Consider the following 27,701-nt stretch of genomic DNA (forward strand, 5'->3'; position numbering starts at 1 on the left):
GCTCCCTGGGACCAGCCGATAAAGGCCCTTCTTCACCACCCCCTGTCCCCCCGGGCTCACTGGCCACCACCCCATGTCCTGTCTTCCAGCTTCAGGACAGCTTGGAGTCCTGCCCTGCCCCTCTGAAGGAGTTAGAGGAGGGACTTCCTGCAGGGGCAGTAGGTCCGGGGGAGAGCCCTGGTGATGACTGGATCTGGCTGGGTGGAGTGAGTGTCTGGTAACTACCCTCGAAGCAGCTCTATTTATTCATAACTGGTGGCAGGTCAACCGGAATGTCAAAATACATTGTGGTGCCAGAAGCCAATGGTTGGAGCTACAGGGACTTGACCTGGGCTCTGCAGGATGTCTTGGGGTCCAGGGCCCCAGGCCCACCACTCCCTGCTTCAGAGAGCCCATTCGTGCTGCCTCTGGTGAAAAACCACTCAATTCAGAGCACCCCTCCCACCTACCAGGACCCTCCTGGGGCCCAGGGGCAGAACAAGTGATGCTGGGAAGAAGTTGCTAAGAGCTGCTGCCTGTTGAGGGCTCTCAGGTAGCCAGCCCTGTGCTAAGGGTTTTATGTCCATTATCTTTTTAAATCTGGCAAACAGTTCCACGTGGTGAATACTCTGGTTCGTCCCATTTTACAGACTGAGGAAGCTGAAACTGAGCGAAGCAATTACTCAAGGCCATGCACTTGCTAAATGGCAGCACGGAGATTCAAAGGAGATAAAGCTCCAAGGGCTTTACTAAAGCTGCCACACTTGTGTAGGTTCCACGACGATTCTCGTGACCTAGGGTGTCCCTCCAGGCCCACCAGGCAAAGCACCAGTAGCACCCTGGCTCCTTTGTACCTTATGACATATTAAGCTCTTGGAGTCAGACCCTCTCCTGTTCTCAGGAATTCTACCTTAATAGAAGGCACGTAGCCTGGCATTTGGCACAGGCTAGGTATGTGAATGAATTGAGCGAATGAATGAACGATAATGTCATTGCAGAACCCCTATTTTGAGCTTTTTTTTTTTTTTTTTGATAGGCAGGAAATAGATTTATTAAGATAGGACGCTTGTGAGAGATGCAAGCGGGCAGGTGAGGAGGCTCTGCCTGGGCTAATCCTAATCTCTCGACTTCCTCTGCTGTAAAATGGGCACAGTAACAGCCACTCCAGGAGTTCCCTTTGTGGCTCAGCTGTAATGAACCCGACTAGGATCCATGAGGATGTGGGTTCCAGCCCTGGCCTCGCCCAGTGGGTTAAGGATCCAGGGTTGCCGTGAGCTGTGGTGTAGGTCACAGATACAGCTCAGATCCCATGTTGCTGTGGCTGTGGCGTAGGCCAGCGGCTGCAGCTATGATTTGACCCCTAGCCTGGGAACTTCCATATGTCTCAGGTGTGGCCATAAAAAGACAAAATAATAATAGCAATAATAATACCCACTCCATAGATGCTAGAGGGAGAGGTACGATAAAGGGCCAGGACACTGCCTGATACCCACTATATGCTGGGTTTCTAATTCCATGGGTTGGGCCACCTCTCAGGAGTGAGATGCTGCTGGAGCAAGAGCCCCCAGCTCAGAGTGACCTAGCTGCATGCCCTTGGGCAAGTCCCCTGACCTCTCCTGGCCCCTGTTGCCTCATCTCTCAAGGGGACGCGAGCCAAGGTGGAACCCCAAAGAGCTACAGCTGTGTGGCTCTGCAGTTCTCAGATCTAAATGAGCAGCCTCCTCTAGAACCAAACACCCAGAGGCCAGAACCAGAGATGCAGGGTTCAAGGGCCTTTGGGTGGCCTGCGGGGCCTTGCATAGAGGGGCACGTTGCTCAATGCTGAACACCCAGGTGATGGATGCCAGTCCTGGCTAAGGTAGAGCCTGCTCCCTGATGGCCACGTGGGGCCCCTGGGGCCGGGCATGGTACCTGTCCATCAAGCGCACTCCCCGTGAGAGCTGGGCAGAGGTTCTGCCTCAAGGGGACCACCCCAAACCTAACTCGAACCCTGATGCTTGGGCTGGAGGGTGGACTGGTGTGAGGGTTCTGGGGATGGTTCCCAGTCCTGGCTGGGTCCCACGGTCACTCAGGGAGCTGGTTAAAAATATAGACTCCTGGAGTTGCCATCGTGGCTCAGTGGTTAATGAATCCGACTAGGAACCATGAGGTTTCGGGTTCGATCCCTGGCCTTGCTCAGTGGGTTAAGGATCCAGCGTTGCCATGAGCTGTGGTGTAGGTTGCAGATGTGGGCCAGTGGCTACAGCTCCGATTAGACCCCTAGCCTGGGAACCTCCATATGCTGCAGGAGCGGCCCAAGAAAATGGCAAAAAAAAAAAAAACAGACTCCTGGGTCCCACCCCAGAGATTCTGATTCCACAGGCCTGGAGCACAGGAATCTGCATGTATAAAACACACACACATTTTTTTTTCATTTATATTAAGCAACAACCACCCTTATTCTTTTTACCTGTGGCTTTCTTCTCACCTCTGTGACCTGAGTTATCTTTTATTCTCAGTTACTTGTTAGATGCACTGCTTTCATAGAACTGAGACTTTCAGGGGAGTTGCCCTTGTGGCTCGGTGGTAACGAACCGGACTAGGATCCATGAGGACGCAGGTTTGATCCCTGGCCCTGCTCCGTGGGTTAAGGATCTGGCATTGCCATGAGCTGTGGTGTAGGTCACAGACGTGGCTGGGATCTGGTGTTGCTGGTCAGCAGCTGTAGCTCGGATTCAACCCCCAGCCTGGGAACTTCCATATGCCACAGGTGCAGCCCTGGAAAATACAAAATAAAGAGAACTGAGACTTTCAGCAGGTATCCAATAGTGTATAATCTGCTTTTGTAACAAGCCAGTCCACAAACTGGGGCGTTGTGCCTGGCAGGAGAAGGCAAACCAGGATTGGGGAACTGCTTCTAAGAAAATGCAGTAAAGCTTAGCTGGGGATCTCCTAGGGGCAGACTTGGAGGCAGGATCCATATTTCAGGGGGCACTAAGGGACCTACCCCCAAGGAGGAACGGGCAAGGGAGTAGGGAGCAGAACGGGGACAGGGGTGCCACTGCAGGGGCCTCACAGCCACAGCCAGATCTCCAGGGCAGCTGTGGCGCGGAAAGGAGACCTCGAGGCCACCACAAAGCCACGGGGATGGGCTTCCATACCCTCAAGCCAGCACACCCAGGCTTTGTGGCTCTCCATAGGGCCAGTGGGGTGGGCCGTGAGGCTCCAGAGTGCCAGGACAAGCCTCTGAGGATCACAGGCACCGGGTCATCAGGAGCGAACCCCGAAGAGGCTGGACGATGGGTGGGCCGAGCTGGGAAAAACCGCCTGAGGGGTCCGTGTGGGGCGGCAGCGTCTGCGTGGCATCAGCCTTGCACGGAGCTGCCCGGAGCCTTTTCTGCCCTGCACCCCTGCTGCAGGGGAGGTCTTATCACTGCAGACCCACTTCAGGAGCCTCCGGACCCCCGCCCCAGCCTATACCCAGGAGGACTGGACTGGGAGAGCCTTGTAAGGAGCCTAGCAGAGTGCCTGGCACGGAGTGAGCGCTCCAGAAAGGCTCGAGCGTGTTCTTACTGCTGTTCGAGGTGAGGATGCTGTGGCTGGAGTGTGACCAGCCTCGGGTCACACAGCTAAATCCTAAGCCGGGTCTGAACCCAAGCATGTCCGACTCCTGAGTCTTGAGGCTGCTGCCCAGCACACAGTACCAAGCCCACAGCGAGAAGAGGCACCTGCCGCTTCCCTCCAGCAGCAGCTCCTCCCCTTCACATCCGGGTGGGCGGGTCCAGGCCCTCTTCGAGGGAGGGTGACACTGAGGCCAGGCAAAGAAGGGCAGGAGGATAATGCAAGCAGAGGACACAGCGTGGGCAGAAGCCTGGCAGTGGGCAGGCTGCGGGCAGCTTGGGAATGGCTGCCCGGGGAGTTGGACAGTGGGTGGGCATCAGATGCACTGGGTGCTGGGAGCCCCCTGCTGCTCATGGTCAGGCTGCCCTCCCCCAGAGCCCAGGGGCTGCAGCAGGTGGTGGGTTGAAGCAAGCGGAGCGTGGACACCAGCTGGGGGCGCCACAGCCATCCAGGCCCTCGTGGAGCCATCTGCCCCAGGCACGGGGTGGGGAAAAGGAGAGGGTGGAGCTGTCACTGCAGGGAGGACTGGGCAGGGGGAGGGGAGCCTGGGTTCCTGTCCTGGGGGACAGGAGCTTGGACACACTTGATCGTTTCTGGAGCACTTCCTGTTGCAAGACACTCTGCTAAGCCCCTTACAGGGATGGTGAGGTCTGATCCTCAGCGCAACCTTTGGTCAGGAGTCAGCAGCCTCAAGAAGTGGATGCCAGTAACTAAAATGAGGAAAGAAGGGCGGACCCACCGGAAGTGGCCCAGCGCCCAGGTTGTGACTAAGCTGTCCCCTTCCTCCTGGCAGGAGAAGTGGGAGGTGGGCTGGGCCTCCCGGCTTTTGAAGGAGGCTGTTAGCACAGTGTCTGGAGCTGCCCCCCCAGCCCCCTTGGCCAGGGGCCTAGTGCCTTTGGACTGGTCTTGGTTACAGGGGCCCAGGGAAGGAGCCTGGCCACACAGCTCAGAGGCCCGGAGAAGCACCCTTGACCAGAGCTCCCAGCAGGAGGAGGAAACAAACAAGCCCCCACTAGGTGCCCCCCTGCTGTGCTGCGTGGTTTCTATAGTAATCCCATGAGAGGGCATCATGTCCAAGGTCAGACCAGGAGATGAAAGTGACACCTGGCCAAGAACCACCCAGCTAGGGTTTTAGCCTGCTCGTCAATTCCAGAAGATGCTGCTGGTTTCCTGTCTTTCTCCCATTCTGACACTTAAGAACATTTTACCCAAAAGGAATTTGTGTTTTGCCTTCTTACAATGGTCGACTTTCAAAACCTCAAAAGTCACCCAGGATCTGTGGGGAAATGGAGCTGTGGGGCTTTGAGGGCCTTCCATCCTGGAGGTGCTCCCCTGGTCACCTCAAAACTTTACAGGGACTGGGCAGGGTGGGGAATGCCAGGTACCTCGGGGGAAGAGAAAGCCAGCCTGCACTGAAGATCTAAAGAGATAACACACATGGTCCAGGGGTTTTAATCCATGGGTCACAACCCATTAGAAGGTAAGGGTATAATATAAAAATAGATTTGGAAGTTCCGGTCGTGGCTCAGTAACGAACCCAACTAGCATCCATGAGGATGCAGGTCTGATCCCTGGCCTCACTCCGTGGGTTAAGGATCCGGTGTTGCTGTGAGCTGTGGTGTAGGTCGCAGACGCGGCTCAGATCCCACATGGCTGTGGCTGTGGCGCAGGCCCGCAGCTCCAGCTCTGATTTGACCCCTGGCCTGGGAACCTCCATATGTCATGGGTGTGGCCCTAAAAATACAATAAATAAATAAAATAGATTTGGCTTTTTCCAGTTTCCAGACACAGAGCAACTAAAATCTTGGAACTTCCTGCGTGATAGGGGTGTCTTTTGTTATTCATAGTGAGCCCCTCTCTGTCCCACCTGACTTTATGCTAACCCGTAAACAGGGGGGCCTAGACAGCTTCAGGATGGGGCTGGTCACCAGGAGGACAGGCACTCAGCGGGCTGGAACTTTCAGCCCCACCCACCGACCTCCCAGTTGATGGGCACCCCGAGGTGCCAGGAGGGGGCACGTCCAGAGCAGCAGTGAAGGGGCCCCTGGCCCTCAGGCTTGCCTGTGCCTCTTCCGTCAGGCTGTTTCTGACTCGGATCCTTTATAATTAACCAGGAAAAGGAAGTGGAGTGTTTCTCTGAGTACTGTGAGCCGATCCAGCAAACTATGGAAACCTGAGGAATCCCTGATTTGTAGCCAGTCGCTCAGATGTCCGGGTGGCCTGGGACTTGCAGGGGGCACCTGAAGTGGTGGGACTGAGCTCCAACCTGTGGGTCTGCACTGACTCCAGGCGCTTAGTGTCGGAATCAACTTGTGGGCCACCCCACCCCGCTGGTGTCTGGAGAATTGGAGAGCTGGTTGTTGGTGTGAGAAAACACCTCACAGGGGGCGTGAAATCAGCTGAGCAGACCGCGTACGGCTCTTTGTAAAAAATTAGGCTAGGCTGGGAGATATCAGAGCATGTCTCATGTAGTTGGAATAAGTCTTGTTTTGCAAAACTCTATGGGTCCGTGTGCGTGCGTGTGTGTGTGTGCGCGCTATACATGATACCAACTGTGTCTCTTACTGGCAGTCATGATTGAAAATCACCAGCTATGGGTTCCTGCTGTTGTTCAGTGATAATGAACAACTAGTATCCCTGAGAACGAGGGTTCGATCCCTGGCCTTGCTCAGTGGGTTAAGGATCCAGTGTTGCCGTGAGCTGTGGTCTAAGTCACAGACGCAGCTTGGATCTGGCGATGCTATGGCTCTGGCATAGGCCCGCAGCTACAGCTCTGATTTGACTGCTAGCCTGGGAACCCCCATATGCAGTGGGTGTGGCCCTTAAAAAAGACAAAAACAAAAGCAAAAAATCACCAGCAAGAACAGAAGTCTCCAGGGAGGGGCGTGTGCACCCCTCAAGGTACACAAGCTGACCCACCAGAGCTCGGGGGCAAATGTTAAAACACTTATTCTCAAAATCTTGCTTTTCAGATTTCTACCATTGTGAATGAATTTGAACAGACTTAATAGTTTAATAGTTTATACTATGATGGTTGCATAGTTTGGTAGATTGAATGTAAAAGAGGTAACATGTGTCTGATGTATCTGGATTAGTCAAACTTTGGCTAATAGCCTAAAGTACCACTTCTAATCTAACTTTTCTATTTTTGTAGGTGCGAGGCAAGAATTAGCTGAAAGGTGAAGGGATGGACTTGAGTCTTTGACAAGCTTTTTTAGGGGGCACCTGGTATTATCTGTGGAGGGCTTGCTTGGGGTGCAGATTTGGGGGAACTCTTGTATAAAGCTGTGAAGAGAGGGGTTGGCCACAAGGCATGGAAGATGCAGCGGTCAATGCCACTTTCCAAGTGACAGGTAGCTGGATGGATGCTTGTGGAATGGATAGAAGAAAAGTAAACAACTGTGTATTTTAATAAATGTTTTTAACTTAAAAATAGTTTAATAGTTTATAAGGAATATATACATACATACACGCATACAGATCTGGAGAGGTGCTTAATTTTTCTAATTATCGAGAGCCCTTGCTTTGGCGTCCCTGATTCCCCACCCAGCACTCTGGCCCTCAGGATCCACTTGAGAGCTGTCTAAAAATGTGGATTCCTGGCCCACCCTCAGAGCCAACATTGGGAGCCCCTGGGCATGGATCTGGGAATCTGCATTTTGAGCAGCTCCCCCAGGGGATTCTGATCCAGAATTAATTCATACGAAGATATTATTTTGCCTCTCCATAAGGTTGCTGTGTTGTGGTCGTAGTGGTGCGAATAATAATAATCAAATAACAGAGGAGTTCCCATCGTGGCTCAGCCCCCTGCCGTCCCCACCCCCTCCCTCCACCCTCATCTCCCCCGATCCACTTCTCCGAGTTCAGGTGGATCCATTCAGCAGAGGCTCCTTGAGCCTCTGCGGTGTGTACTAAGCACTGCAGGGGCATCGGAGAGGTGAGAAGCTGCCTCCCCCCGTCCCCAGAAGCTCCCAGGTTGTGGTGCAGATAGTAAGGCCGTGAAGACCCCTGGGGACCCCCGGGGACAGAGGGCCATCAGGGAAGGCTGTCAGGGGACAAGGAAGGGTGGGATTTCAGGGAATGGAATTGGGGTTTGGCGAGAGGGTGGACAGAGCTGGGGATACGGCTGGAAAAGTGGTCAGGGTCAGACGGCGACAGGCCTTGATGGTTGGCTGAGACGTAGAATCGGACCCAGCCAGCCTGGGGCCCCTGCAGGGCCACACGCCCCCTTCCTGGCCCCACAGAACAGCCCTGGGCTGGAAGTCAGGAGGCCCAGCTCAGCCCGTCTGCCCTCCACCCACCGTGCGTCCAGGCCTGGACGTCTTTCTTCCCTCTCTAGGCCTCAGTTTCCCCAGCTGTACAGTGAAGGGGGTGGGTCTCCAGGTCCCTTCTGGGAGGTCTCTGGAGAGATCCCTGAACGGGTCCCTGTTGAGACCAATGGCAGCAGATAGAGCTGGCTGCTGTGCTGCAAGGGTGCTCACTGGGGGGGGGGGGGGTGCTCACTGGGGGGTGTGTGTGTGCTCACTGGGGAATATCTGTGCTCACAGGGGAGGTCTGTGTGCTCACCGGGGGGGTGTCTCTGCACTCACGGGGATATTTGTGTGTTCACAGGGGAGGTCTGACTGTGCACTCACAGGGGAGGTCTGCGCTCACAGGGGCAGTCTGACTATGTGCTCACAGTGGGTATATTTGACTGTGTGCTCACAGAGGGTGACTGTGTTCACAGGGGGGCTGTTTGTACGCTCACTGGGGGGATATTTGACTGTGTTCACAGGGGCAGTCTGATTCTGCTCACTGGGGAGTGTCTGACCGTGTGCTCATAGGGGTGGTCTGACTGTGTGCTCACAGGGACAGTCTGACTGTGCGCCCAGTGCACAGCTCAGTCTGGAGCAGAGAGAGTCAGAGGCTGGAAGGGGTGGGTCACTCACTCTACCTGGAATAGCACCTCTAGAGGAAGCTGCCTGGCTTCCGGGGGTCAGGAAAACTGGGGACAAAGCCTCTCCCCGACCCCTACCCCCAAGGAGGGCCTCGCATCTCTGGGATGCTGGCGCAGGCACAGGACTTGGAGTGACCAGCTGCTCCCTCAGCCTCAGGACTCTGCCCCTCGGTCCCAGGGAAGTTTCCAGCCTGTGTGGAGAGCCTGGTAGCCAGCAGGGTTTCCAGGGTTCTTCCTCTATGAGCTGGGGGTCTGGGCGGTGGAGGCTGGGAACAGATACAGGGGTCCCTCCCCAGGCATGACCCTCAACCCCTTGTGTCTCCACAGAGATTTACTGCCCTTCACGCTGAGGCTGCCGCAGGCCATCCTTGAAGCCAGCAGCTTCCCAGACCTGGAGACCATCTCCAAGCTGGGCCTGGGTAAGTCCCCTCGGGGGTCAGGGGAGGTGGCGAGGCTTTATTGAGAGAACTGCCCCCATGACCACCTGTGCAGCGGGGCAGCCCCTCAGGCTGAGCCCAAGCGGGATCCTGAGCCCTAGCTCCCACGGGACCACCTGCACCCTACCCCAGGCTGCCGAAGCCCTGTGGCAGGACACTCCCCCATTTTTCAAAGTGGCGCCTTTAACAGCGGCCGGGAGGTCTGCTGCACAGTCTCGCTGGGTCTGAGGGAGCTGTGGCTGGTCAGGGCCTGCCCAGGCTGACCCGGGGCAGGGTGTAGCTAGGAGAAGCTGAACCAAATGTCCTTCTCAGCGATGGCCAGAGACTTGGGTGACAGCGGCTGTCACAGAAGGAAAAGCAGTCTGAGTGTGGTCAGGAACTGGAGTGTCCCCACCACCCACCCCCACCTCCCTGGCCTGCCCCCTACCCAGTGCTAGACTTAGCACCCCCCCGCCCCTCACCCCTCCGACCTTTTGAAGTACAAGGAGAGAAGAAGGCAAGAGAGTTTCCATCTCAGCCCTTCCACATAATTACAGGGAGAGCGCTCACTCGCTGGGCCCTTTCCATGTGATGGGCTTCGCTGAGCCAGCACCAACCCCGGACACGGCCTCACCATGCTGGCCCTCGGGGAACCCAAGCTCACCAAGTCTGGAGCTGCCAGGGCCAAGCCAGCGCCTCTGGGGGCCCCCCAATCCTGGCAGAGGCCAGGTCACCTTATGGACAAAGCAGTTAATAAGCCTTTAATCAAGACTAAAACACACAGGGATTATAGCCAATATTTTATAATAACTTTAGATGGAGGATAATCTATAAAAATGTTGAATTATTATGTTGTAACCTGAAACTAATATAATAGGTGTAAATCAATCATACCTCAATTAAAAAAAAAAAAAAAGAAGAAGAAGAAGAACTCTAAATTGTGCCCAGGATGGAAGTTCCCATGTGGCACAGCAGGTTAAGGATCACGGTGGTGGTGCAGGTTGTAACTGTGGCACAGGTTCAGTCCCTTGCCCGGGAAATTCCATATGCCTTGGGGGGCAGTGGGGAGAGGGGGATACAGCAAACAAATAAATAAACAAATATTCGCCATATTTTAAAAAATAAATAAATAGGACGTTCCTGTTGTGGCTTAACGATAATGAGCCCGACCCGTATCCATGAGGATGAGGATGCAGGTTCGATCCCTGGCCTCACTCAGTGGGTTAAGGATCCAGCATTGCCATGAACTGTGGTGTAGGTCGCAGACTCTGCTCAGATCCCATGTTGCTGTGTGGGGCTGTGGTGTAGGCCAGCAACTACAGCTCCAATTAGACCCCTAACCTGGGAACCTCCATATGCCATAGGTGCAGCCCTAGAAAGCAAAAATAAATAAATAAATATATGAATAAATAAACCGCAGTCAAGAACCTGCATTGCACCTGCCTGAGCACGGTGCCTGGAACACAGAGGTGCATTCTCACCAGTGCTGATTGAATGGAAGAAAGGCTGACCAAGACGGCAGGACCAGGCCATAGAAGACGTTAGGTGCGGATCTGGGATCAGAGAAGACACCCCTTGGCTCCCAGGCCAGCCGCTGTCCACCACCCAGGGGCAGCAAAACATGAAGTGCCACCAGGCAGCTCATGGTCCAAGGCCAGGGAGTTGGAGTCCTCTTTCAGTAGGAGTCAATATTTAATGATCACTGACCGTGCTCTAACCTCTTTACCTGCATTGACTTGTCAGATCTTCAAACAACCCTATCAAGTAGGTTCTGTCACTGGGATCCCTGCTGTTTGGCAGAGGACACAGGCACGAGGGGTTGAGCAACATGTCCAGTGTCACATGGCCTGTGGAAGGCTGGGCAGTTGGGCTCCAGCACCCACTCACTAACTCATGCTGCCCTTAAACTCTTTTCTTTTTTTTTTTTTTTTTTTGGCTGGTCCTAAGGCATGTGGAAGTTCCCAGGCCAGGGATCAAACCCTCGCCACAGCAGTGACCCAAGTTGCTGCCACAACAATGCTGGATCCTTAATCTGCTGCACTACAGGAGACGTCCTGCCCCTAAACTTTTATCCAGGCTCTCCTCGGTTTGTTTTACCCTGTTTCTAAACTCCAGGGCCAGTTTTCAGTTGATATTGGGAATAAACCCTGTACTTGGGCCCATATAGTATAGTTATTGGGCTGTTCGCCTCCCGGAAGCTTGGATGTGGGATAGGTGACCGTCTTGTAACTCTCACAGTGCCAATGACAAGGTCTCAAATGGCATGAGTGACACTCTCGTTGCCACGCCCTTGGCACTGCTTGTGTCATCCTCGTGTCCCCATTTGAAAGACAGAAAATCCAGTCTTTGCACAGCTGAGAAGCTTGCGCGATGCGGTCCAGGTGGAACGAGCAAGCTGGGATGTGCGCCAGGGCTTCCTGACTCCCTGCAGTCGCCCCACAGCCCCCGCACCTTCTCAGTTGCTTTTGCCGTGAGCATTCAGGGGCCAGTTTTGAGGCCAAGTTGGTGGGGAGAGTGAGAAGCAAGAGCTCTGTCTGGGGAGGCTTATCTGGGGCGGGGGGGGGGGGGGGGGTTCGTTCTGCTGCAGCCCATAGGCTCACTGGGGGTGGGTGGAGGCAGGAACCCCGGGGACCCACCGCCCCAGGGCCCGGCAGGTTCACCGCACATGGGGAGGGCCCTAAGCCCTAGCAACATCTGATTATAAAACAAGCTGCTCCTCTTGGGAGAACCACATTCCTTTCTGGAACAGACAGGCCCTTCTATCCTGGGCCAGCTTGACCTCAGGCACATCAAGGACGCGGAGAGGGGAGGTTGCCGTCTAGGAAGCCAGCAGCAGTTCAGATGGTCTGCCACATGCACTTCCTTGAGAAGGGGATTTAAATGAAACCTGAGCACATTGCAGCCTAAGAACCGGAGGATTCTCATCAGATCTGGCGTCCCCAAGGGCTGAAGGACGTAAGCAAGGCTCGCCAGGATAGGCTTGCCCTAGAGCCGAGGAAGGGTTAAGTTTTCAGCCCATCCTGAGCATGGACAGAGACCGGAGTGAGGGGCACGTCCTGTCAGAAGCTGGAGACCTTGACTCTGAGATGTGCAGCCCCCCCTCCCCGCCCTTCCCCTGCACTGGTGACGACAAGACGATAGACATGCAAAGAGCGGCACTTGCCAAGGGCCCAGATGTGCCAGGCAAAGCGGCCAAAAAGTGAAACCCACTCAAACTAGCTCAGATAAAAGTGGATTTGATGAAAGGACGCTGGCGAATCTCCGTGACATGGAGCAAAAGTTCAGCCGGGCTTTGCGGGCAGCAGAATGATCTCTGCACACAGCTCAGCCTCCTCCTTAACCCCAGGCTCCGGCTCTGATCCCTCTGTCAGCCAGGCTCCGCCTCCCACCCACATCCCACCTGAGGATCTCGCCGTTGCAATAAGTCGACGAGGCATATGTGTTTCCTATCACTGGGGTCAGCAGTTTTCTTTTTCTGGCACGCTACTCACTTATAACAGAATGAATAAATGTCATAAATATCCAGATCATTGCACAAGCCCGCTCTTCGGTCAGAAGCGATGTTGCTGAAACACGGCTATTGACCTGCAGGCTCAGCACCATGTGACAGCCCAGAACATTCTCTCATGAGCTGATGTAAGAAAGTCTGCGTTTGGCCTTGAAAAAGCCAACATGCGAAAGGGCAGGCTACGGAGGTATAATGTTGGGGCCAGAAAACTAACACAGGGGACAGTTCAGCACTAAACTGCATGCAGTTAATTCTAAGTGCAAAAGGAACCTAGAGAAAGCAGTGGTACATAGGGGTTCAATTCGCAGGGGTTCTCAGACAGGTTTGCTTTGCAGTGTACATATGTTTAATATTTTAAAACTATGTTTAGAAAAAGCATATGTGGAGTTCCCATCGTGGCACAGTGGTTAACAAATCTGACTAAGAACCATGAGGTTGTGGGTTCGATCCCTGGCCTCACTCAGTGGGTTAAGGATCCAGCGTTGCCGTGAGCTGTGGTGTAGGTCACAGATGCGGCTTGGATCTGGCATTGCTGTTGCTGTGGTATAGGCCGATGGCTCCAGCTCCGAATAGACCTCTAGCCTGGGAACCTCCATATGCCATGGGTGCGGTAAAAAAAAAAAAAGACAAAAAAAAAGCATACGTCCCATAGCTCTTCCATGCTTTTTCCTTTATGTTATATAATGAGAATTTTCCTAGTTATTAAAAATTCATTGAGGGAATTCCCATTGTGGCTCAGTGGGTTAAGGATGGGATATAGTCTCCATGAGGATGAGGGTTTGATCCCGGGCCTTGCTTAGTGGGTTAAGGATTCGGCATTGCCATAAACTGTGGCATAGGTCACAGATCCGGCTCAGATCCGGGGTTGCCATGGCTGTGGTATAGGCCGGCAGCTGCAGCTCTGATTCAACCCCTAGGCGCCGCAGGTGTGGCCCTAAAAAGAAAAAAAAAAAAAAAAAATTCATTGAACAGTCCACTTTGAATGGCTGTCCCATAACCTGTCTTTGGGATGCCACAAAGACATTACTCACTGATCTTATTGGACTTTCTAGCAGTTTCCATGGCACCTGGAATACTTGGCTGCATTTACTCATCCCTCCTCTGTCCTGCCATGCGCCCAGGGCTCCTCAGGTGTAAAACAACTGTCGTCTTTGCCCTCAGGGTCAACAGTCCAGCACCTGGCCCTTCCCAGGCTCTCTAAGGGTTGGAGGGTTGGACCCCTGCCAAGAGACATCCCCAGCCGAGACACAGGAGGCCACAGGGCCAGCAAAGCATCTGCCTTGGTCAAAGAGCAGCCCAGAAGCCGTGAAGGCCTGGGCCCTCAGGGGAACTCCGGCCACTGAGCTGAGGCCTGGCCTGGTGCCAGTGGGCACAGAAGCTCCCAGTCTTGCCAACCACTGGGATTGCATGACAGCCTTCCGCTTCTCCCCTGGCCTTGACATCTGTAGGCTGCAGAGAAAGTTACCCACTTCCTTTTTTAAGCATAACGACCTGCACTGCCACTGAGTTCCCTTCAAAGGCCCCCAGACCCCAGGGTACAGCTCCTCAAGTCTCAGCTTCCCTGGAGGCTCTGTGCGGTGGGGCGCACCCACCAGGCCTGTGTGCGGCACAGGGGAGCAGTTCCTAGACACCCAGGCCCTGAGCCCGATTCCCTGAACCCCGCTGTCTCTTCCACTCATCTCAGAATCCAAGTCTGGGGCGGAAAATGTGTTCTTTTTTCTTTGTTTGATGAGCGCCCCACCCCCACCCCTCCACGCCCCCACCCCGACCCCCAACCCTGTTATCCCGGGGTGAGCTGTCTGGCTGGGGGTCCATCACTTAGGGAGCTTTTGGCCTCCCTCCTCTCGTTGTCTCACATTTTCACGTTTGGCCTTTAGACGTCTTCCCGTGGTTCAGGATGAAACCAGAGAATTACAGCCACCGGGTTGGTTTCTTCAGTCAGAGCATGTACCCAGGCCTGGGGAGGACGGGGGAGTGTGGATGAGGCCTGAATGTGTCAGGAAGGCTCCTCCGAACTGGTGATCTTTGACCTGAGTCTTGAAGGATGAGCAGGGATTTACCAGGTGGCGGGGCTGGGAAAAGCATTCCAAGCGGAGGGAACAACATCGACCAAGACCTCAAGCTCGGGGGTGAGGGGGGAGGGCCAGCCCACGGCCCGTCCAGGAAAAAACGACAGCAGAGTCAGGTGGAGATCCAGCAGGTGGCAGCAGAAAGGATGTACAGAGCCAGAACCCCCAGCCCCTGCATGCCAGGCCAAAGCAATTCTGGAACAAATAGCAGTCCAGGGCCTACCATATGCCTAGCATGGCACCCCGAAGAGTAGAACAGACTGGGGTCACAGTGGGGGTGGGGAGGCAGGCTGTGACCTTGATCTAGGGGAGCAATGGTGGGAGGGTCTGGCCATAGGTGGGAAGTTTTGTGGATCATCTACCCTGTGACTGCACCTTCACCCAAAGGAAGGGCTTTATGGGAACTTGGAGGTGAGCCGTGGGGACCTCAGCTCACCTATGGGGCTGTTGCCCCGTCACTTTGGAGTCAAACTGGCTGCTTGTCGCTCCTTGCTACGAAGACCTCCAAGGAGAATGGACCGGTCCTGGAGGGGTCCATAGCTGCCCAAGAAAGCAAAGCACCCAGGCAGCCGTGAAGCACAGCCCGCCAGGATGGTGTGGGAGCCCAGAGACAGGTGGTGCCCTCGGGCGAGGCTGGCAGGTGCGCAGAGGCTTGCACATTGGCAAGGGTCCCGTGAAAGCTTGTCATCCTTTTGACCGTGGATGACAAGGTAAAACTTATCATCCAAGTTGGCCATGACAGTCGGACTTCCAGACATGAAGTCTCTGCCCAGGTCCCAGCTAAACCAGGAGCCCCGCTCCCCTCCTCTGCAACTGCCCAGCTCAGAGAGGACTCACACACCACTCTGTCCGTTTCTCAGCAGCCCCCCTGCCCTGGGATCCCATCCTGCTCACCCTGATTGGGTTTATGATACCCTGGCCAGCAAGGTACTAAGCCCCCCATCCCTGGGGGTGCCCGTTGCTTAGGGCGCCCCCCCAACACACACACACACACTCAGCCATCTTGCCACGCCTCCCTTCTTTCCACGTCAAGAGCCTGCTGTGTTCTTACCACATCCCAGTCCCGGGGCGCACACCGCCCTGCTGCTCACTTACGCCAGGAGAGCAACCGAGATGGGAAGTGTTGCAAGTTCCTATGAAGGGGGACCGAGCAACACAGCAGCTGAGCACATGGCCTTTAGAACTTGTGTGACCTCGTTCAAACTCCATCTCCTTCATGTGTGACCTGGTGACCTTGGGAAAATTCTTTCATCTCTCTGGGTCTCTTATCTTCATCTGTAAGATGAGGACATGACGGCTTACACCAAAGGCCAGTGGTCAGGGATCGGTGACAAGGTTCCTTTGAGGCAGGGCACCCACACAGCCAGAACTCAATGTATGTGTGTTCCTGGTATTGCCTTTTTTTTTTTTGTCTTTTTTTTAGGGCCACACCCTCGGCATATAGAGGTTCCCAGGTTAGGGGTTGAATCAGAGCTACAGCTGCCAGCCTACATACACCACAGCCACAGCCACATCCACACGGGATCTGAGCTGTATCTGTGACCCACACCACAGCTCATGGCATCGCCAGATCCTTAACCCACTGAGCAAGACCAGGGATCGTACCTGCGTCTTCGTGGATGCCAGATTCATTAACCCCTGAGCTACGACCGGAACTCCCCTGGTATTGCCTTTGATGTTATTTTTGGTAGTTTTCTTGCTGGTGACTCCAGTGCGGAGCCCTGGGTGAGAGGCTGGAGGCCTGACCCTGTCATCCACCAGGAATTGGCATTATCCATCTCTGAAATTAACAGACTGAACAAGGCCTGGCTTCCACACTCCTCTCCAGGAGGAGCTGCTTGACTGAGCTCACAGTGACCTGCCGGACACCTGACACTGTTCTCAAACTGGGCCCCTGGGCCCTTTTTTGGAGCATCCTGGGCTTTTGTCAGATTCTTCATAGAGCTTGGTACCAAGAGGTCAAGAACTCACCTGAGCTAGTTGACCCCCAGCGCCCTTTCAGCTTGGACATTCCATGCCCCTACCCTGAACGAGCCTGGCCTTGGCCAACAGTGTCTGAAGAGGGACAGGCCTGGAGTTCCCGTCGTGGCTCAGTGGTTAACAAATCCGACTAGGAACCATGGGGTTGCGGGTTTGATCCCTGGCCTTGCTCAGTGGGTTAGGGATCCGGCATTGCCGTGAGCTGTGGTTTAGGTCGCAGACACGGCTCGGATCCCATGTTGCTGTGGCTCTGGCATAGGCCAGTAGCTACGGCTCTGAGTAGACCCCTAGCCCGGGAACCTCCATATGCCGTGGAAAGTGGCCCTAGAAAAGGCAGAAAGATTAAAAAAAAAAGAGAGAGAGAGAGACAGGCCTGCTTTGGTGGCCATGGCCATGGGCTGAGTCAGAAGAAAGCCCTGGGCGGGAACTCCACGCAGCAGCGAGGCGGCCCAGCTCTCTGGGCTGGGGGCGCAGGGCAGTTTCCTGTTTTAGCACCGAGATTGACCAGAATCAGCATCGTTTCAAAGCAGGCAGGTATTCCCCACTCGGGTGGTCAGGTCTGAGCTCACTGGCCACAATCCACAGGTTCGTTCTTTCTGCTGTGACAACCATGGTGGCCGAAACAGGCCCAAAGCATCTTTCCTTTCAGGACCCCCCCCCCCCCCACAACCACCTTCTAAAGATGACAAGACTGAGGCCGAGAAAGTTCCGGTGACCTGCCCCAGAGCACCCACCGGCTCAGCTGCAGGGGACGCAGGCCTTCTGTCCCCCCCATCCCGCACCTGCCTCCACCTGGGTCATGAGCGCCCTCCATGGTGGGCTGTCACACGCCAGTGGACAGAACTGAAGCTGAGCCTGGTACCAGCCCCCTCCAGACCCCTCCCTGGCACTGCTGGGGAGGATGGCACGGGGCTTCCCCTCTCGAGGCAGGAAGTGGTGGGCGAGGCTTAAAACAGTCTGAGAAGGGAAAACAACCCTCTGAGCACTGAAGCAAACACCGTGACGGCCCTCCCCCGGCCCTGCCCCCAGTCATCGGGACCACAAACACCACCCCGGCCAGGCAGGCCCCGCCTCATCATCAGGACTGACCGCCTCTCCCTCTCTCATCTCCACAGGCTTCTGGGACTCCTCGCTGAACCCCCGGCGAGGAGGTGGGAGCCCAGCAGAGCCCCCAAGAGACCCAGCCCCCGGAGCACCCCCAGCCTCCAGCCTCAGGTCCCCCTCGCGTTGCGAAAACTGCGAAAACTGCTCGTGTGAAATCGAACTGTCCTTAGGAAACGGCCGCCTGTGGTTTGTGAACCCCATCTTCATCGAGGACTGCAGCAGCGCCCTGCCGGCCCCCCCCGCCGCCCCCTGGAAGCGGCCCCTCGCGCCCGCCGCCTCCCACCTCCGACGCTACCTCACCCACCTGCAGGTGGGCCCCTCGCCGCCCGGCGCCCCCTCCCCCGGTGCTGCCCCTCCATCCCCCCAGCTCCAGCCGACCTCCTGCACCCCCCGCTCCCGCTCCGGCCTGCCCTTCGCCTGGTTCTCCCCCAGCGGCTGCTCCCCCACTTCCAGAGGCCCTTCCTCCCACACCCCCAGCGTCTGCCCCCCACCTCGCACCCCATGCTCCAGGCCCCCCTGACTCTCCGAGCCAGCCACCCATGACAGCCTGTGAGAGGCTCCCACGCCTCCTCGCAGGCCTGGCCCCCCTCAGGGAGGAAGAGATGAAGCCGGGGGCGGCCCCCAGCCCCTTGCAGACCCCCGCCCCTCCAGTGCCTGCCAAGAAGGCCCTCCCCCCTGCCCCTCCCAGACGACGCATCTCGGAGAAGGTCTCCCTGGAGGGCCAGGGTGCAGGGAAGGTGGACAGTGGGGCAGCGGCAGAGGGGGGCCCGCCGAGCCTCTCCAGGGCATCACCGCTCAGCCTGCCTCCCCAGGGGACCTCAGACAGTCCTGGGGACAGGCCTCAGAGGACCACAGAGCCAGGCCAGGAAGCAGCGGCCCAAGCCAGCGAGCCGGGCAGCATGCCAGAGCCTCCGAGGAAGATCCGGCAACCCCCGGTCCCGCCCCCCAGGAAGAAACGGATCTCCCGGCAGCTGGCCTCGGCCCTGCCAACCCCCTTGGAGAGCGCTGAACGTTCTGCGGAGCGGGCGGCGCCCAAGAATCCCACGCCTGGTCCACCCAGAGAAGGCCAGGGTCCTGCCTCCCCTACCAGGACTCAGAGCCCGCAGGCCCGGGCCAGGGCCCAGCCTCAGAGCGCGTCGGAGTTCAAGGGCTCCCTGGCCTCCCTCTCGGACAGCTTGGGAGTGCCTGCCACGGCCACAGACCAGGACTCCTACTCGACCAGCAGCACGGAGGAGGAGCTGGAGCATTTCAGCGGCCCCAGCGGAGGCGGCTGTGGCGGCATGAAGAAGAAGCCCTCCGTGATCCTGGGCAAAGCGCGGCACCGCCTGAGCTTCGCCAGCTTCTCCAGCGTCTTCAACGCCTTCCTCTCCAACAACCGCAAGCTGTACAAGAAGGTGGTGGAGCTGGCCCAGGACAAGGCCACGTACTTCGGCAACCTGGTGCAGGACTACAAAGTGTACAGCCTGGAGATGATGACGCACCAGGCCTCCAGCACCGAGATGCTGCAGGAGATCCGCACCATGATGACCCAGCTCAAGAGCTACCTGCTGCAGAGCACCGAGCTCAAGGCGCTGGTGGACCCTGCCCTGCACTCCGAGGAGGAGCTAGGTCGGTCCCCGGCCCCCGGCCCCAGCCCGTCCAGTCCCCGGCAGCGCAGCGGCTGGGAGTGGGTGGGAGCCAGGGCTAATCCCGGGCAGTCCACCCTTTCCAGGAACTAACCCCTCTTCCTTTCTGCCCCTTTGTCCCACGTTCGGCCCGTGTGCCCAGTTAGGTGGCAGAAGACCCTTAACCACCTAAGAGCTGGGCTGCGCCCTGCTCCTGGTGGTATGGGGGAGAGAAGTCACCAGGAGCAGTCAGAGGCCAAAGAAGTGCTGACACGCGTGGCTGCTGAGGCCCAGGGGCAGTCTCTGGAGACCTGGTGGCTTCAGAGATAAAGGGACCCCAGAGGGCCTGGGGTCTTATTTTGCAGATGAGGAAAAAGGTCCTGAAAAGGGAAAGGACTTGGCCAAGGTCGTGGGGGAGCAGGGCAGTGGGGAAGCTGACCGCAGGTCCCCACTTCCAGGTCGCCACCCCTCTAGCTGCAGAGGCTCTGAGGGCCTGGAAGGATGGACGGGAGAGGGGCGAGGAAGGCAAGGACGGCCACGTGTTCTCCTCTTGAAGAGGCTGGAGAAGCAAAGGGGAGGAGGGAGGTGGAAGATGAGGCCCCAGGGCAGCCAGGACCAGCCCCAAACCCAGTCCTGGGCCAGCCCCGCCCACACGGCCAGGGAGTTTATCTGGGCCTCCGCTGAACTCAGTCCTGGGAACCTGGGCCCCTCCCTCGCCTCCCAGGCCCTGGGACAGCTCAGGCGTCTCCCTACAGGGACCTTCCCCCACTGGACCAATAGCTGAGATCTTCCCCCTGGGACTGGGTAGATCCACAGAGACGTCCCAGGAATATTTCCTTACTGCCAACCAAAGCTGGTCATTGCCCTGATGTCAAGTCAGCCCAGGTTCAAATCCTTGTTCAACCCCCAACTTGCTGTGTGACCGCCCCCCCACCTGCAGAGCCTGAAGTTGGTCCATCTGTCCAGTGGGGTAATGGCGTGTATGTCGCAGAGTTGCTGTGAGATCACAGACGACTAATTCTCCTTCCACTAGCTGATCAGCCCTCCTCTTGGATAAGCTGACATTCTGAACAGAGAAGGAATAAGCCATGTGGATAGAACCCTGTGTGTTCCTGCAGGCACTGGAAGTAGCAGGTGCAAAGGCCCTGAGGCAGGAGCAAGCCTGGCAGACTGCCAGAGCAGCAAGAAGGCCGGGGTGGCCAGAGCAGCATGAGCCCAGGGAGCAAGCAAGGTGATGAGTGAGAGAGGTCACAGAGAAAGGTCACGGAGAGGGCTTGCAGGCCACAGGAAGGACTTTGGCTTCCATCGTGCATGAGATGGGAGCCGTTACAGGGTTCTGAGCAGGGGAATGTCGTGATCAAACATGGCATAAAAGGCTTATGCTGGTTGCTGTGTTGAGAATGGACTAAAAGAAGCCAGGGCAAGAGGCTATGAACATAGCTCAGGTAAGAGATGATGACAGCCAGGTCAAGGTGGTAGCTGTGGAAGTGGCTATACCATACTCTTGAGATCAGAGGCAAGAGGATTTGGGGATTGAGAGACATGAAGAATAACTAGGAGTCCCCACCCTGGCACAGTGGGTTAAGAATCCAACTGCAGCAGCTTAGGTCACTACGGAAGGTGCGGGCTCAATCCTCAGCCTGGCGCAGTGGGTTACAGGATCCATTGTTGCTGCAGCTTCGGCTCAGATTCAGATCCTGGCTTGGGAACTTCCATGTGCCTTGGGTGCAGCCATAAAAAGACAAAAGTAAGAATAACTCTGCCTTGGAATTCTCCCGTGGTGCAGTAGGTTCAGGATTTGGCATTGTCACTACAGTGGCTTAGGTCACTGCTGTGGTGAGGGTTCAGTCCCTGGCCTAGGAACTCACACAGGCTGTGGGCACCGCCAAACAAAAAAAAAGGAATAACTCTACCAAACATTTACTGGGTACCCAGGCCCTCCAGGTACTGCTGCACAGGTTATACACTGCACAACTTCCCATGTGACTAGTGCCCTCTGAGGCTCTGTACTGGTAGGCAGCCCTGTGAGAGTTTAACCTGTGCTAGGCCCTGTAAAAAGCTTTAGGATACCATGCCTCCATCCTGGAGGGCTCCTGGGCCCTTGGCAGAGTGGCTTTCTGCTGAGTGTGCTACCGTGTGTCACATGTCGGGACTGTAGGGTGTGCTGGGACTATGCGTGTGACCGAGGACCAGGGATGGGATAGCTGCAGGCCTGGCACAGGATCCCCGCAGCTGGTTTCCTCACCCTCCCGCTCTCGCCCGCCCGCAGAAGCGATCGTGGAGTCGGCCTTGTACAAGTGTGTCCTAAAGCCCCTGAAGGAAGCCATCAACACCTGCCTGTGGGAGATCCACAGCAAGGACGGCTCGCTGCAGCAGCTCAAGGAGAACCAGCTGGTGATCCTGGCCACCACCACCACCGACCTGGGCGTGACCACCAGCGTGCCCGAGGTGCCCATCATGGAGAAGATCCTACAGAAGTTTGCCAGCATGCACAAGGCCTACTCGCCCGAGAAGAAGATCTCCATCCTGCTCAAGACCTGTAAGCTCATCTACGACTCCATGGCCCTCGGCAACCCAGGTAGGCAGGCAGCCGGGAGGGTCTGGGCTGGGGGCTCTCACTCCATCCCCAGAGCAGCAGTGTTGGAGGAGCCTGCGACCTCTGCGCCTCAGGAACTCCAGAGCCAGGAGTTCCCTGGTGGCTTAGCGGGTTAAGGATCTGGCATTGTCACTGCTGTGGCTTGGGGTGTTGCTGTGGTGCTCATTCCATCTCTGTCGTGGGAACTTCCTCATGCTGCAAGTGTAGCCAAAAAGCAGAACTCCCGAGCCCCTGGAAGGCACCAGAGAAGCCTCCCCGATTCAGCCTGTGGAGGCAGGAGTAGACGTGGTGCGGTGGAATTCCTGGGTACCTCGAGGGGTTACTTGGGGACGGGAGGAGGGCCATGACTGGCTGGCTCACTGGAGGCAGGTGAGCAAGCCAGCCCATGCTGTGCCTTTGCAGGAATCAGGAATCGGCGTTCTGTGCACCTCCTAGGCCTCACAGTCTGGAGGCTGACAGTCTGAGACTGAGGTGTCAACGGCGCCCTGTGCCCTAAAGGCCATAGGGAAGATGTGTCCTCATCCTTTCTGCCTGGGGCCTGGGGCAGCATCACTGCAGCCTCGGCCTGGCTTGCTCTCTGTGTGCGTGCCTGTGTCCCAATTTCCCCTTTTTCTGAGGACATCAGTCATGTTGGATTAGAGGCCCACCCTACACCAGGATGATCTCATCCTAACTAATTATATCCACCATGACCTATGTCCAAATAAGGTCACCTCCCAAGCCACTGAGGGCTAGCACTTCAACATACGAATTTCAGAAGGACCCAGTTTCACCCATGGCAGCCGTGTAAGTCAGTTTATAGTCCTGCTGATGTGGTCTGGGGTCCCTGAGCTTTGCTGTGCTGGCTCGAGGGTCCGTGCCCAGAGAGGCTGCTAGGAGGCCGGCTGGGTGAGGATGGCCTTGCCCATATGCTGGGTGGTTCATTGGCTGTTGACTGGTCTGGAAGGGAGGTGCCTGGGCCACGTGTTTCTGCTCCTCCAGCAAGTAAGCCCGAGTTTGTGCCCATGCGGGTAGCTGGGGTCCAGGAGGATGAATGCAGCCTGCAAGACCTCTCGGCCTGGACTTGAACTGGCACCATGCCACCTTGACACATTTCTCTGACTTGTTTAGTCACAAGACTAGCCCGGATTTCAGGGATGAGAAACCAGACTTCCTTTCTTCATGAGAAGAGCCGCAGAAGCACTTAGCGAGGGGTGCGGATGGAGGGAGGGAATCAGAGGGACCACATACAATCTGCCACGGTGCTCCTCCAGGCAGACAAGAGCCGGCATCACAGCACGTGGTGCGCGCCTGGTGAACAGAACGCTAGCTGGATTTCATCTCCTAATGACTGCTTGGGCTGGAGGTCCTTGTGCAGTAAGCAACCTGTGTAACTGTACATGGCAGCCGTGGTGACAGAGAGCGGAAGGATTGTTACCTCTGTTGCCATACAGGCCTGGATTCAAATTCCTGATCTGTCCCTTATTACCTGTGTGACCTTGAATGCTCTCCTTAACCCCTGAAGACTCCGTGTCCTCCTCTGGGGAAGCTGCTTTTCAAAGAGGCGAACCTAAGACCCCCTCACGGTAGAAGCCCTGCTTGATCACTTGCGACTATTAGAAACAGCATATGTAAAATGTCACCCTCGGTGCACGGTACCTAGTGGGCTTACCCGCGGGTGGCTGTTTGAGGGAAGGGGTTCGCCGCCTGCCTAGAGGCCAGGCCCGTTTGGCCACAGGCCAACAGGAAGCGCTGGTTAGTGTGCGATGGGGCATGGTGCATGGTCCTCTCACCGTGGAGAGGCTCCCTCGCAGGCCGGGTACGAGCTGTGGTTCCAGGTTGGAGTCACTCTGGTGGATTACACTGCTTTGTGTCCAGCTGTCAATCGTGAGAACAAATATCATTCCCTGGAAGCAGATGCCAGGCTGAGTGGCAGCTGCCCCCATTAACCCTTTAGCATAATATTGGAAATGTGGTTGGAAGGGAGAGGGTTGTAACAGCGGAGACAGGGTGCAGCGGTTTTTTCATGGAATGCAAGTTAGACTTGGAGACAGGGTGTCCCGTGCCGTCTGGAGCCCAGAGAACAGGCCAGCATGTGAATCTGCACCTGAGGCACCTCCTCAGAAACCCCCGAGGAAGGAAGGTGGGGGTCGGTGGGCAGCCTGCAGAACCCAGTGTTCTCAGGGTTGGACACGCCCTGCCCCTGGGGTCTGGAACCTGGGAAGGGACCCCAAGCCCACAGCAGCAGTGTGAAGCTGAAGGTTACGTCCCACGGCGGTGTGGCCGAGGGCTGGCCAGACGTCTCTGACCCAGGCAGCCTCAGATCAGCAGCGGCTGGGGAGGGAGGCAGGCTCAGGAGGTGCCCTGCGTGGTGTGTAGAGGGCACGGCAGTAGCACTGGATCAAGCCAGAAAGAAGCCACAGCCCCGTAGGCTCCCTGGCTGGAAGCAGCCTCAGGGAGAACAGGCAGGCCTGGCACCTGGGAGGAATGTGGGAGAGCAAGACCCAGGTTTCCCTCCCAGTCCTGACTGTCTGTGTTCAGGTTCCTCTGCTGCCCTGAGCCTCCGTGTCCCCCGCGTGAAATCGGCACCGCCACACCCACCCTCCGGGACGGTCATCAGATGTCGTGGCATCTGCGTTTGCATCCGGCCCGGTTACCTTCCCTGTCTGAACGTCTAACACGGGCAGCCATTCTCCCTGCCGTGCCGGGGGCTCGGGGTAGAGTCAGGGCCAAGGGCTGTGTGGACCCTGGGACTTGATCAGGGAGACAGCTTGGACCCGCACCCTCAGCAAGTCCCCACTTAGGCAGAAGCCTTTTGCTTTCTTTTCAACAGCCACTTTCTTGGCGGTGACTTCAAACACCTGTGAGATTTGCTGACAGTGAATTCACTTGCTAAAAACTTATCAGCCACCAGGGACCAGGGAGGGAAAGGCTGAATCTGAGGGAGCAGAAAGGTGGTTGCTGGAGAGGCACAGCGGGGCTCAGCGGGGAAAGATGGAACAGAACGAGGACAGCCGTAGTTTCCTCGGCCTTGACCCTGGGCATGTGGGGGCGGGGTGGGGAGGGTAGGAGGGCCACGTGGAGAGACAGGAATCTCTCTGCTGATTCAGAAGCCAGCTCAGAAACAGGGAGACCCTGAGCCCAGAAATTCAGGGCAGGGGCAGGGCTCTGCGTGAAGATTCCCCACCAGGAACAGATCCGCCAGGAACAGGTGGGTTTCTCATCAAGAGGCGGGCAGCGTGTCCCCTCCCATTGCTGAGTGCTGGCCTGTGGGTCCAGTGGCTCCCAGCCTCACCAGTGAGCTTAGCTGGCCCGGGCTGCCCCCTGGAACCTCAGCCTCTTCACCTGGGAGGAAGAAGGTTCTGCCAAGAGCAGGGAGTTGGGGGTTCATTCGAGGACCTAAGTTGAACTCCAGCTTCAGTGCTGTAGCCCTGGCCTTGAATCTCATGGGGCCTTTGCTTGTGTATAAAATGGGGGTGATAAGACCTGCCTCCTGGGTTGTCACGCAGGGCGTGGGGGATCACATAGAAAATACCTGGAAGGTACTGGGCCCGAGGAGGTACTAATCTTCCAAAGCCTCGGTCTTCTCCCTTAAGAGGGGGGCCTCTCTTGGGGCTTTTGCAAAGATGAGATGCGACCAGACATGCGCGTGAGTAGGTGTGAGGCTGCAGGAATGGCTGCCTCCTCAACATGTTCCCAACAACGTGGACACTGCATCCACTCTGTGGTCTCCAGGCTGGGTTCCAGGAGGCACCCCGGGTGCCAGCCAAGGGACACAAGGCTGGGCTTGGCCCCAGACCACCCTGTTTTTACACATGGGGTTCCACCTGGGATTTTGTTTGAGATAAGCAGTTTGGCTGCTACATATTATGGCTTTTGAACAACAAAAATCTTTCATTTAGAAAGAATATCAGAGTTCAAAAACTTCAAGAGTAGAAATAGCACCTTAAATAAAAATATCCACCTGCCGTTAGTGGGCTGTCAACATCTTATGCGCGTCATCATTTATACTCTCTCTCTGTGCATATGTAGTTTTTTCCAGAATCATATGAGGGTAAATTACATATATCTTGGCCCTGGACCCCTAAAGAGTTCTTTTTTCTTTTCTTTTTTTTCCCTAAATACTTCTAAGAATAAGGCTCTTCCATCACCTAAGCCACAGTAAGTTGTCCACTTGGTAAATTTGCATGGATACAGTATTTTAATCCATCCCCTCCTTGGAATTCCAGGTTGTCTCTGACCTAACGAGGTCCTTTTTAGCATTTTTTCCTCCAGTCGAGGGTCAGGTGGCCCGCTGAGTTGTCTCCTTCAATCCGGAGCACCGCATCCTTTCTTTGCCTTTTCTGACGTTGAAATGCTAAGGAACACGGGCTCCCTTCCCTGCCCCCCAGCTTTTTTTCTTTGCAGTGAAAGTTCCTCATTTTGTGTTTGTCAGATGTTTCCTCATGATTAGGCTGAAGTTCAGCATTTCTGAGGTTAGGTCTGGTCCGTCAGCCAGATCTTGACTGACTCTTAAATTCTCTTCTGACTTTCAATGATCTTGGGACCAGGCCCTCTACCCCAGGGCTCCAGCTCACACGTTCCCCCTGCCAGATGCTTCCAGAGCCTTACTGCTCAGAAATCAGCCCTCCCCTTGCTCCCCCACCCCCACCCGCCCTGGCCCAGCCCCCAGAGTCCAGGGAAGAAGCTCCACCTGTCTCTGTCTCTCTGTCTCTCCCATTGCACGAGGCTGGCACTAGTAACTGGTACCTACAGGGCGTGACTGGTGGTGACACCTGCTGGGGCAGTGGGAAAGGGCAGGACTTTAGAGATACAAGGCTTGAGATAACAGGCCAGGACATCTTTTTCAAAAAGATAACTGCTGTTAACACCCATGATAAGGATGGGCCAGGCTTCAAAGCCAGAATTTCCTCACTCCAAAGCCTATATGCTTCCATCACTGTACCAAGCAGCCAGCCTGAGAACAGAGCCCAAGGTTCCTGAATTCCAGCCAAGTACTTCCTCCACCATAGCAGGTTGAGGGGCCTGCGTCCGGCAGGGTGGGGAGTTCACGGCGTCTAATGGCCTTGGATAAACTTGGCCCTCCGTCCTGCCACCAGGAGCAGACTGGACCTCATGGACTTCATGAGGCTTGATGAGAGGAGTTCGAATCATCTCTCCCATTACTTTGACAAGCAAGTGCCTGCCACCTCTGCGGTGTCTAAGACCGGCCATTCAGGCTGGCCTGCTGTTGGGGAGAACTAGCATCAAGGTCAAGGACTCCTCCCTGAGATAGGAGGTGGGGAAGGAAAGAGGAATGCAGCGCATGCAAATGCGAGGTTCCTTCTGAAATGTTACAAAGGACCTTCTTCTAACATAGATAAGCAGCAAGCAACATCCCAGGGGGCAGTGAAAGCCAACCGGCTCTGCTTTTCTTTGTATAATCGGTGTAGCTGGTTCAGGCAGAGCAGAGGCAGGGGTTGCGAGACCCCAGGGGTGTGTGGATTGACAGGCCAGTGACATTGCCTAGGGGTAGATGGGATAGAGAGGAGATCAGGCTGTGGTTTTTAAAAATCTATGATAAGAGGTCCTGAGGTGGCTCCACCCAGCGTTGTCTCCATGAAGATATGGGTTCATCCCTGGCCTGGCTCAGGGGGTTAAAGATCTGGCATGGCTTTAAGCTGAGACCCACGTCACACTTGCGGCTTGGAGCTAGTGTGTTGCCGTTGCTTTGGGATAGGCCACAGCTGCAGCTCTGATTTGACCCCTAGACTGGGAACTTCCATATGCCACAGGTGCAGCTGTAAAAAGGGGGAAAAAAAAAAAAGGAAAAAAAAGAAAATCTATGTTGACGTTCTCACTGTGGCTCAGCAGGTTACGAACCCAACTAATACCCATGAGGATGCAGTTTCAACCCCTGGCCTCGCAGTGGGTTAAGCATCCGGTGTTGC

At 56.0% G+C, this 27,701-nt stretch overlaps 1 protein-coding gene and 1 non-coding gene across 2 annotated transcripts in view; both read left to right on the top strand.

The window, feature by feature from the left end:
• Positions 1-27,701, top strand: part of RIN3 (Ras and Rab interactor 3) — a 130,851-nt gene that overhangs the window by 85,709 nt on the left and 17,441 nt on the right. Inside the window, 4 exon segments of the mRNA XM_047796137.1 lie at positions 8,843-8,934; positions 17,604-17,827; positions 17,829-19,200; positions 21,466-21,774. Of these exon segments, the coding sequence (XP_047652093.1) occupies positions 8,843-8,934; positions 17,604-17,827; positions 17,829-19,200; positions 21,466-21,774 (1,997 nt within the window).
• LOC125137047 (small nucleolar RNA SNORD77) lies at positions 6,602-6,667 on the top strand. Its single transcript, XR_007137355.1, has one exon. It is a non-coding gene; the product is annotated as a small nucleolar RNA SNORD77 (small nucleolar RNA).

Source organism: Phacochoerus africanus, chromosome 9, assembly GCF_016906955.1.
Source record: "Phacochoerus africanus isolate WHEZ1 chromosome 9, ROS_Pafr_v1, whole genome shotgun sequence".
NCBI classification, from domain to species: Eukaryota; Metazoa; Chordata; class Mammalia; order Artiodactyla; family Suidae; genus Phacochoerus; species Phacochoerus africanus.